General features: G+C 53.4%; 1 protein-coding gene across 1 annotated transcript; it reads left to right on the forward strand.

Annotated features, from left to right (window-relative positions):
* The first annotated feature begins 627 nt into the window (after nucleotides 1-627).
* LOC128323809 (pancreatic trypsin inhibitor-like) lies at nucleotides 628-10,851 on the forward strand. Its single transcript, XM_053247611.1, has 4 exons — nucleotides 628-712; nucleotides 6,944-7,096; nucleotides 7,864-8,031; nucleotides 10,578-10,851. The coding sequence occupies exons 1-4, from the start codon at nucleotides 634-636 to the stop codon at nucleotides 10,586-10,588; spliced, it is 411 nt and encodes a 136-aa protein (XP_053103586.1). The 5' UTR covers nucleotides 628-633; the 3' UTR covers nucleotides 10,589-10,851.
* Nucleotides 10,852-11,638: the final 787 nt, after the last annotated feature.

Genomic DNA, 11,638 nt, shown 5'->3' on the forward strand with positions numbered 1-11,638 from the left:
ACCAGGGTCACATTTCCAAATGGAGCTTTATTAAAGTTTTCACTAGCGATCAAAGCGCATTGTGTGGGCCCACAACAAAGTGAAATGTGGAACATACAAGTAAGAGAGGAGGAGGAGGAGGAGGAAGAGGGGATGCCCCACAACCGGGACACCCTGAGCCAGCCCTGGAAGCATGCTGGAACCGCTAGCCAGAATCTGTGCCGGGGGGGATGGTTGCCAGGAAGAAACCCACCTTTCAGGTTAGGGGGGAAGCCACTGGCCTTCCCGGTTGTTCCATTCTGGATGAAAAGAGGGAAGGAGAAAGAAAAGCCACCACACCTCATTTGGGAAGAGGGACCACAACACGCCCAGCCCGTTCCAACTGTTCTTGGTGCCTCTGACTGGGAATTTTCCCTGCAGGCCCCTGGCGTGGCCAAACACCTCCCTCAGCCTTGTGCTGAATGGAGGCAAGCAAACAAGCAGTCTTCTGCCTGCGGATCCAAGCCTCCTGGTCCCAACAGCCTTGCACAACACAAGGGGGCTGGCAGATTCTTTGAGGTGGAGTCCTTTCTGCCGGCCCTCCCCGACCTGGGAGGAAGGAGAGAGCTTAAAGCTGGCTTGGCTCTGTTCTGAGCAGCCACACCTGCCACCACCATGATGGGCTCAGGAGGTCTCGTTCTCCTTCTTGGGCTCCTGCTTCTCTCTGCTGAGCTAGCTCTGACAACAGCTGGAGGTAAGTCCTGTGAGCAGGGGTGGCGCTGGGGGTGGCCTATGGGGCTGGGATCCCACAATGAGGGGCTCAGAGTCCCAATTCTCATCAGCGCCCTCCCTCCCTCCTCCAGCTGGTAGGAGGGGAGTGGCATGAGTTGGAGCCATTTTTAGTAGAGGGCATCTTTCATCGTATTTCATTCCTGTTGCGTCCTGCTTTTAAAAGTTGTGCTGGACACCTGAGCCCCAAGCAAAGCAAAGCAATACCCCGAGGGCTGCTGGAAACGCCTCTCCAAAGAGGCACCCGAGCTGACTTCTTCAGTAGTATTTCAGCAAACTGTTAAAAACTTTTTTTATTATTATAAATATCAGGTTAGGGTTAGACACAAGACATTTTCAAGTAGTTCTATGCTTCTGGTTCTGGCCACTGTTTTGAATGGCTGAGGGAAGTTTTATGGTTTTCAGGTGTTGATGTGGATATTTATTTGTTTGTTTGTTTGTTTGTTTGTTTGTTTGTTTGTTTAATGCATTTTTATACTGCCCAAAATGCAAGTTCTCTGGGTGGTTTACAAGACAATAAAAACAGCCAATAAAAAGATTAACACATTTCAACAATGACTATTTAAAACATTAAAATTGTTAAAATACAATTATAACACAATTAAAACAATATCTAATGAAAAGCCAGGGTGAACAAATGTGTCTTGACTGCCTTTTAAAAAGTTATTAGAGATGGGGAGGCTCTTATTTCAGCAGGGAGCATGTTCCAGAGCCTCGGAGCAGCAGTAGAGAAGGCCCATCCCTGAGTAGCCACCAGATGAGCCGGTAGCAACTGCAGACGAATCCCTCCAGATGATCTCAACGGGCAGTGGGGCTCACAGCAAAAAGGATGTTCTCTTAAATACCCAGGGCCCAAGCTGTTTAGGGTTTTATAGGTTATAACCAAAACCTTGTACTCTGCCCGAAAACTTACCGGCAGCCAGTGTAGATCTTTTAAGATAGGAGTTATATGGTCTCTCCAAGATGACCCGGAGACCAACCTGGCTGCCGCATTCTGGACTAACTGCAGTTTCTGGACTATGTACAAAGGCATCCCCACATAGAGCACATTGAACTAGTCAAGTCTGGAGGTGACCAGCAGATGTACTACAGTTCTGAGGTCTTTTATCTCAAGAAATGGACCACAGCTGGCGTATCAGCCGAAGCTGATAAAAGGCACCTCTGGCCACTGCCTCAACCTGGGACACCAGGGAGAGTTTTATTTCCAGAAGCACCCCTAGACTGCGTACCAGTTCCTTCTGGGGAAGTGTGATCCCATCCAGAACACGCAGATCAAAATCATCTTCTGAGTTCTGACCCGCACAATAAGTACCTCCATCTTATCTGGATTCAGCCTCAGTCTGTTACCTCTTATCCAGCCCATCACTGCCTCCAGGCAGGTATTTAGGGAGGTTATGCCTTCTGCTGATGATGTTTACATGGAGAAAAAGATTTGGGTGCCATCTGCATACTGATAACACCCTGCACCAAATCTCCTGATGATCTCTCCCAGCAGTTTCATGTAGATGTTAAACAACATCAGAGACAATACGGAGCTCTGAGGGACATGATATTGAAGTTCAGTTTTTGAAGAACAACAGTCCCTAAGGGACACCATCTGGAATCTGGCCGATAGGTGAGAGTGGAACCACTGTAAAGCAGTGCCTCCCATTCCCAACCCCCCTCAGACACCCCAGAAGGATATTTTGGTCGATAGTATTGAAAGCCACCAAGAGGTCCAAAAGGACCAAAAGAGTCACTCTTCCTCTGTCAATTCCCAATTGGAGATCATCCATCAGGCCGACCAATGCAGTCTCCATAGCCTACCCGAAAACCGGTCTGAAATGGGTCTAGATAATCAGTTTCATCCAAGACTGTCTGGAGTTGGGAGGCCACCACACTCTCACTTATCTTGCCCAGCCACGGAAGGTTTGAGACAGGCCTATAGTTGCTCAACTCTGAGGAATCCAAGGCAGGCTTCTTCAGAAGTGGTCTAATAATTGCCTCTACTAGGCCTTCCACAACAACCTCCCTGCCAGATAGTATTAGCCACGTCGGGCATGGGTCAAGAGAACAGGTGTTAGGCCGCATCGCTCCAAGCAGCTTGTCCACATCCTCACAAGTCACAAACTGAAACTGATTCAGCCTAATAACTTAAGAGGAGTCGCTGGACACCTCCGATTCAGGCACTGCAGTAATTGTGGGGTCTAAATCCAAGTCACCCAAATACAACAGATTTTATCCACACAAAAATCATTAAACACATCAGAGCGAGTAATAGATGGTTCCAAATTCTGATTCAAGGGAGGAGGGGCACATACTAGCCCTCTCACAACCCTGAACAACTCCGCCAGATGTGAACTTGCGGACGCAAAATGGGCCGAAAAGAATAGCTTCTTTGCCGCCCATATTGCCAGAGTCTAGATCTTCAAATGTGCTCTATGTTGTAATCTGTCAGATTTGAGTCAAGTCTTCCTCCACTTGCGCTCCAGATGTCTACCTCGCTGCTTCAGCACCTGTAGTTCTTCTGTATACCAAGGGACCAATTTTGAAGCGCGTTGGAGATGACGCTTAGGTGCAATCATGTCTACTTCCCTGGTGAGTTTGCTGTTCCAGTTCTCCACCAGGGCATCAACAGGATCACTGGTAGAGCCAACACTAAATCCCTCGAAGGCTTCTTGGAACCATATTGGATCCAATATACTTCTCCGGTGGACCATTCTAATGGGCCCCTTGCCCCTGCAAAGGTGGGGTGAGACTGTGAGTCCAATTTAACCAGATGGTGGTCCATCCATGACAATGGGGGAATCACAGGAGTCCCCACCCTGATCAGAACACCACCCTGATCAGAGTTAAAGACCAGATCAAGTGTATGACCTGCAATGTGCATCGGTCCCGAGACCCTTTGGGATAGGCCCATAGTTGTCATGGCCACTATGAACTCCTGAGCCATCCCAGAAAAAGTGGCCCCAAAGTGGACATTGAAGTTCCCCAGCACCATAAGCCTGAGAGACTCTAATGCCAAACCCATGACCAAGTCAGTTAGGGACTCCATCGGGCAGCGGGGTGATTGGTACACCAAGAGAAGTCCCAGTCTATCCCTGGTCCCCAAACTTAGGTACACACATTCAATATGGTCAACATGGATCCTGGTCAGGGAGAGGTTATTCTTATAGACCACAGCCACTCTACCTCCTCGCCCACGTCCCCACACCTGCGCCTCAATGGAGTACCCTGGAGGGAGAAGCTGGGGCCAGACCGGGCCACCAGCCTCCCCCAATCAGGTCTCTGTAATACATACCAGGACTGCCCCTTCGTCCAGAATCAGATCATGGATGATCTCTGACTTATTCTGGACAGACCTGGCATTACAGAGGAGCAAGGTGAGAGTCTGTGGGAGGTTGGCCCTGCTCCCCAAGGTCAGAGAGCTGGCAGGGCAGCTGGAAGGGGAAACAGCTAAGAGATTTCTGACTTCCCTGCCCCTGTAATGATGTGCTGACCTGCCAACTTTACATCTTCCATTTCCCACCACCACCGGAATAGCCACCCCACAGTCAGTGGACACACACCCTGTCTTCCCATCCCCAGACAGACCAAGACACATCTGAAACACCCAGGACCCCAAAACAACAGAAGCCAAAAAATATCACCAGGGCCTCGCCCTCGTTGCCCTCCAAAGGGTTGATCCCCTTTGGTACGGCCCCTTTGGTGGCGACCCCATTGGTGGCGGGCCTGCCACCACAGGGCAGCAGCCCTTTTATAAGCCCAGAAAGATGATTAATCTGGGCAGCTGACCCTCAGGATTTCAGATTTCTGTTGCACTTTAGATACTTGGACACAAAAATTGGATTTTTTTTTTTTACCCCAGATATAAATCAGGCTACACTCTAACATACAGTGAAAAACCTGAATTGTGTGTGAAGTGCTCCCCGATACCAGGGACTTGGGGGTGAATCTGGCTGATATGTGAACGCACCCCCTCCATGCTGGAGGAGGAGATGCGAGCTAAAGGGCTTTCAAAGCCCTCTGTGAAAAACGCATCCCTCCGGAATGGAGGTGTGCGTCCACATATCCGCCAAATTTACCCTGAAGTCCCTGCCAGCTACTGGGGAGTGCTTCACATACAATTCGGGGTTTTCAATGCACATTCATGTGTAGCCCAATTTATATCTGGGGTTAAAAAAATCCATCTTTTACTTCCTTTTGGGGGGAGCAACTTTGAACTGGCAGTAAAGCCTCTCAGACTTTACCAGTGGCAAACCCTGCTGTCTGTAAAACCCCCAGCAGCCTGGCTCCATGTGTTTCTCCCTTCTTGCCCATTAATGAGAGCAGCGTTGCCTACAGGCCGGCAATTCATCAGATAGAGCTGTGACGGCTACCTGATGAATGGTCAGCCTGCAGGCAGCAAGGCTCTCATTAATGTCCAAATGGGGCAGGATGGGAGAAAGAAACAGGCAGGAGTAGGCTTAGCCCTCAAAGTCCCCACCTGATGAATGGCCGGCCTGCAGGCAGCAGTGTGACCCTCATTAACACCCATTACCAGGTGCAATCAAGCTGCCAGGAACCAGAGGCAGCTGCAAGGCTGTGCTTGGCACCTCCCTGGCTCCTTTGGAGGAGCCGCGGCTGCTTGCTGTCCATCTCACTTCCAGAGGCCAGAGGCCATTTCCCCTCCTGGAGGGGAACACAGACGGAGCCCCTCTGCCGCAGAGCAGCCCAAAGAGGGCTTAGTGGGCCCCCCCACAGTCCATGAGGATGCCATCCAGGCAGTTAATCCAGACTTAGGTCTGGAGATTCAGGAGAAGGGCCTTCCCAGGACGGCCCCACTCCTGAGCAGCAGCCCCCCAGAAGCAGGCGCTGGAGTGCTGGCCATCGGCGTGCCACTCACGGGAAGAATGGCCCGTCCATGGGTGCTGTGTTTGTCTTGGGAGCCATGGACACTGGGTGGGCGGGTGGAGCTTCCCAAGTTTTAAAACCCTGGGGCTTGTTCGAAGGAAGGCCGACAAGCGGGGAAAGGACACCAGCCCCCTCCACCCAGAAAGCCAAAGGACCTGCTTGCCCTTGGTAGTTCAAAGCAGGGTGGGTGAGCAACACAGAAGCCACCGTTGGGCTTTCGTGAGCTTGATGGGGCGACACCCCCACCCTCACTTTCTTTACGACCAGCAAACGGAAGTACTTTTTCACACAACGTGTGATCCACTTGTGGAACTCTCTGCCACATGATGTGGTGACAGCCAACAACCTGGAAGGCTTGAAGAGGGGTTTGGACAACTTCATGGAGGAGAGGTCTATCAACGGCTACTAGTCGGAGGGCTATGGGCCACCTGCAGCCTCAAAGGCAGGATGCCTCGGAGTCCCAGTTGCAGGGGAGCAACAGCAGGAGGGAGGGCAGGCCCCTTTCAGCTCCTGCCTGTAGGCTTCCGGCAGCATCTGGTGGGCCATTGTGCAAAACAGGATGCAGGACCAGATGGGCCTCCTTGGGCCTGATCCAGCAGCAGGGCTGTTCTGATGTTCTTTTTTCTCTAGCTGGTTTTGAAAGAATGGGCGACATCCAGACAAGGGTAGTCCTTGCTCAGTCCCATTCCAACGAGGGGGGTCAGGAGGCAGCCATGCCTTGTCTCCTTGGTGTTTGTGGTGCTTAGTCATCATGACTCGCGAGTCGGGATGGTGCTCACTGCTGGGTAGTCCCCCCCTCCCCTCCCACTCCTGATTGCAAGGCAAATCAGGACTTAGGGGTGAGTCCCTCTGCATGCAGCGGGGCTCATTTCTGAGCCAGCCAGCCGAAAGGAAAGAGGCTGCCAGTCTGGCTGCAGCAGGTGTGAGTCTGGGCAGCTGAACAGCGCCCCTCTTCTTCTTGAGCAGCCTCCTCCTACAGAGGGCAGTGGGGCCTGGGAGCTGTTCCGCTGCAAAGCTATTCCCGGACCTGGGCCCACCTTGGGGAGGGGGTTGCATCCGGTCTCTTGCCAGTGGCCTCCTCTCTCACTATGAGCACAGGGGGAACTGCCCCCTCCTTGGCCCATGAGGCCCCCCTGCCCCTCGCTCACCTCCAGCAGCCCTGCTCCTCTGCTGGCCTGCCTGCACACCCCTTGCTACTTGCCGCTGCGGGCCGGCTTGTAGCCCCTCTCCCGCCACCTCTGCCCAGCCCGCCACACTGAGGAGAGGCACCCAGTTTGCTGCCCAAGGGGGCACCCAACTCCTCCCCCTGCCGCTTTCTTTGCAGGCCGGCCTGGCTATTGCCTGCACGCGCCCAGAACTGCCACCAGCCCCTCTGGCAAGGTGAGCTGCCAAAAGTGCGCCGTTGACCTGGACTGCCCGGCGGGCAAGAAGTGCTGCGGTTCCAAATGCGGCAACACCTGCCAGACGCCACAGCCAAGTACGTGTCTCCTCGTGCCTGGCCTCCGTGCTGCCCTCTTTCCCGGGCGTTGGCTCCCCTCCTAAAACGGGAGGTGGTGATGGACAGGGCAGTGCAGCCACCTGGGGAGGACCCTTTGACTCCCTGCCCCCCAGGAGCATGTGCCCAACTGCCCAGGCCTGTTGAAGCACAGGATGCTTTGGACTCTGGGGGTGTGGTTTCCAAGCCGGTTTTAGAAGGGGGGGAGGGGGAGGAGGACGGGGAGGGGGGCTAGCAATAGCTACTAGCCTGGGCAGCTGTATCCTCCCACCAGGATCAGGGTGGACAAGCCCCTGCCTTCCAGGTGCTAGGGAGTGCCAATGGGAGGGGGGCACTTGTCCTCTGTCCCCCCCTGCAGCTAGGAAATATGCAGACCCCACTCAAAAGCAGGGCCCTTCCATAAGGCGAGGCGGTTGCCTCAGGCATTAGCAGGGTGGCAAAATACCCTTTTGCCCAGTTAGGGTAAGCTAACCCTAACCTTACCCGGTTAGGGGGGGACAGCATTTGGTACCCTGCCTCAGGTGCACAGAGCCCTGGAGCTGCCCCTGGGAGGAGGCGTGGGCGTTGTCCAAGGGGGTCCCAGACCCTGCCTGTGCTGTGGCCCCCTGCATGAGGGCTGGCTGCTGCTGCTGCTGTACCCACACCTGTCGGCAGTGCCCCACACAGGGCTAGCTGTACCGCAAGCCTCGTCTCCGGAGCTCCCAGGTGCCTCCCGGGGCCCCGTCCCTACTCTCTGCTTCCTCTTTCAGACCGCTGCCAGCTTCCTCCTGAGACTGGTATTTGCAAGGCCCGCTTTACCCGGTATTTCTACAACTGGAGGACCAAGAGGTGTGAGACATTCATCTATGGGGGCTGCCTCGGGAACCTGAACAGGTTTGAAATGGAGCAGGAGTGTCAGCGCGCTTGTGGTGGCCAAGGTAAGCAAGCCATGCCCCCGCCCCCGCTGCCCCCCATCTGCCTGCTCCAAGGCCTTGGGGACGAGAGCCATGGCTGGGAGTCTTTCCTTTGGGGCTCTGTCAGGAAAGAGAGGCACTTCTTCAGCCAGGACAGAAAGGTATGCAGGCTTTGAAAAAACCGCCAGTGCAAATCTTCTTCTTGAAGAATTTGCATTTGGATGCAAAGAACACGAGAGCTTCCTGCACACACACACACCCTGCCTGGGATCCCTTTTTAAACATTGGTGTTCCCTTGGCTACCTTCCAGTTCTCTGGCACAGAGCCTGAGTTTGGGGACACCTTGCACATTTTTGTCAGAAGAGCAGCAATCTCACACCTGAGTTCTTTAAGACCGCTTGCTGAGTGCTCTCTGGAGCTGGTGACTGGCTAGTTTTCCATCTGCCAACTGGCCGCCTTAGAACACAGATCCAGACCTGGCCACGTCCTAGAAGGTGTCTATCTGGGATGGGAAGCAAAACATGTTGGGAGGGAGTCTCCTCTGAGCATACATCCCTGGCTACTGGGCTGGGCAGCAGGGCTTGGGCTCAGAGGGGTCAGGAGGAAGGAGACGCAAGAGATGTGGTGGAAGTCACTTTGCAGAAAGCAAGCGGCTCCTTCCATGTCTGCTGAGTGATTTTGCCTTCTGACTGGGTTACAGGTTCTGTGGCACAATTGTAGAGCAATTCATCTTTGTCATGTGTATAAATATAAATACGCATATACTTAGGCAAACTTAGCAGTGCTTTGATCACGGCTGGGCACGGAACCTCGTCAGCAAGGCCAGAAATGCCTCGGGAAACTGCTTGGCACTTGGCGCTATGTCCTAGGAAGTGTTGCGTAGGGTTAGGGTGAAGCAACCCGTCCGTGTGCCGTTGAAAGGAGGCGTTTGTGGCTGATGATGATAGCAAAAAAAGGAGAAGGGGTGAAAAACAGGGAGGCACACATATCCGGTGGACAGGGGTACCAGTCAGGGGTGACAAGAAACAAGCCCATATGTAGACATGATTCTGGGGATCAGGATCATGTCAGTTATGTGGTAATGTCATACTCTAGGAGATGTGTACATGCAGGGCAGCACTGCCAACCAAGCTTTTTTTTGAGGGGGGCGGGGGCGTTGTTGCCAGAAGATGATAGCAGGTATGAAAATCTTGTGTTATGCTTTGTTTGGGGCTGACCCTGAACTCTGAATACAGAATCTGACCAGCCCAGCTGCTTGGGTGTGCTACTTTGCTGATCCTATCCCTTGAATTTGGTGAGAACAACTAAAGCCTACGCAGGACAAACCGAGTTCTTTCCTCCTCCTTGGGGATCCTCTTGGGGGACTCTGCTTGCCTACGAGATCTTGCTGTGGAGAGAATGACCCAACCAGACCCCGCCTTTAGAACAGAGAGTTTTGAATTGACAAGGCCAAGTCAGTTGGAAATATTCCTTATATATAATTAAGTTAAAAATCCTTTCTATTGCAAGTGTTCAGGCTGCCACAGATTTGCTCTTGATAAACAGTAAGAACAGGAAAACAAAGATGAACCCACCGGCAATCTCACTGGGTTGGGCAGCATCAGAACATGTCTGTGTAATGGAGGCAGCTTAGACGGCCAGGCTTGGAGTCAAGGCAGGAGAGACCCTCTTGGGGTTTGCCTTAGAGACCCAGATCTCAGCAGCCTGCTTTTGCCTGGCATCCTGAAGGATTCACACAAGCTGGTAACACCAGAGCCCTTTTCAGATGCTGTATGTCTGCAGAAGGGACTCACAGCTCTCTCTCTGTGTGTGTGAGCATTGTAGCGCAGGCTCCAGCCCCTGAAGAGAACCAGAACTAATGAACAATGGCTACTAGTCTGGTGGCTGTGGGCCACCTCCAGCCCCAGGGCAAGATGCCTCTCAACCCCAGTTGCAGGGGAGCCACAGCAGGAGATGAGAGGGCAGGCCCCTTTCAGCTCCTGCCGGTGGGCTCCCCAGAGGCAGCGGCATCTGGTGGGCCGCTGTGGGAAACAGGAGGCTGGACTCGGTGGGCCTCCTTGGGGGGCCTGATCCCGCAGGACTCTTCTGAGGTGATTAACATCCCTAGGCCAGGTGAGTGAGTGAGAGCTGCGAGCCCCTCAAGGGCAGTCCTGCCCAAGCTCCCCTGCTGCCCCCGGCTCATTTCAAGGGCTTCCGTTCATTGCGGTTGTTCACCCAGGGGGCACCCAGCCCAGAGGCCAGACCTGCAAGGAGAGCGGTATGTTCCCGGTGCTTAGAAAAGACCCCTGCAGCACAACTACCTTCTGCAGCCGCATCAGGCCAAGCACGCACTTTTGCACAATGTATCCTGCACTCAGCGAGGGGCAAGGAAACCTCCTCCTGCAGGCTCAGAAGCCACCTCGCCCAGCCACTTGCCCTCTGGCTTCCTGGGGGATCTGCTGCACAGCCAGCCCCTCTGAGGTCTACGCTGGTGTTGCACAAACACTTCCAAGGGTTCTCTTTGCCGAAGAAAAGCAAGGCGGGGTTCTTGGGAAGCTGCTGCACCCAGCCGGTTTCTCTTTCTCTTTCAGACACCTTGTAGAGTGGAAGCGGGAGATGGCGAGAAGGAAGGAAGGAAGGAAGGAAGGAAGGAAGCAAGCAAGCCCTCCAGGAAGTTTTCCACACCCGGCTTTCAGCTCACCTCTCCTCCTCCAGAATGGCGGGGGTGCATTCACAGGGAGCACTTCATACACAATTTGGGTTTTTCGTTGTGCCTTTGAGTGTAGCCTGATTTAAATCCGGGATTTAAAAATCCACTTTTTGCATTGAACTCGCAGTAAAGCCTCTCAGCCAACCCACAGTAAAGCCTGCTCTCTGGGGAAGCTCCAGGCCGCCCTCTGAGCAGAGCACCTCCTGTTGTGTCTGGTCTTGTGGCAGCAAGCAGCATCAAGTGTCCCCTTTGCTAAGCAGGGTCTACCCTGGTTTGCATTTTAATGGGAGACTCCACGTGTGAGCACTGTAAGATATGCCCCTTACTCAGGGGATGGGGCTGCTCTGGGAAGAGCACCTGCCCACTTGCCTGCAGAAGGGTCCAGGTTCCCTCCCTGGCAACTGCAGGATAGGGCTGAGAGAAACGAGTCCTGCCTGCAACCCTGGAGAAGCCCCTGCCAGCCTGGGTAGCCGGCTAGATGGACCAAGGCCCTGACTCAGTAGATGGCAGCTCCCTCTGTCCCCGCTTCTGCCTCTTTCCTCAGGCCTCCTGGAAGATAAAGGGTGACCTTGGTATGTCCAGGTGAGTGGCTCCCCTCGTGTTCTGTGCGCCCTTCCTGTGGACAAACGCTGCAGCCCTAAATACCCCTACTAGGCAGTCACTGTGTAGCAGAAATCCCCCGGGCTCTTGAGTGAGAGACTGGCACCAGCAGTTTGAGAGAAAACTGATTTTATTGCTAGCAATTAGACTCAAGGGAATAAATTCCAAAGCTTGAGCCCCGATTACATTGTGGCTTCAGCTTTTATAGTCACATTAATTTACAAACAGTGGATACAATCCTCATTGGTTAGCATCACTTAATCGTCATTTTACAATTATTACCAATCAGACAATTTCTCATACTAAGCTATAGTTAAGCATCCCTCCTCCCTCCATACAGCC

Source organism: Hemicordylus capensis, chromosome 4 (assembly GCF_027244095.1).
Source record: "Hemicordylus capensis ecotype Gifberg chromosome 4, rHemCap1.1.pri, whole genome shotgun sequence".
Taxonomy (NCBI): Eukaryota; Metazoa; Chordata; class Lepidosauria; order Squamata; family Cordylidae; genus Hemicordylus; species Hemicordylus capensis.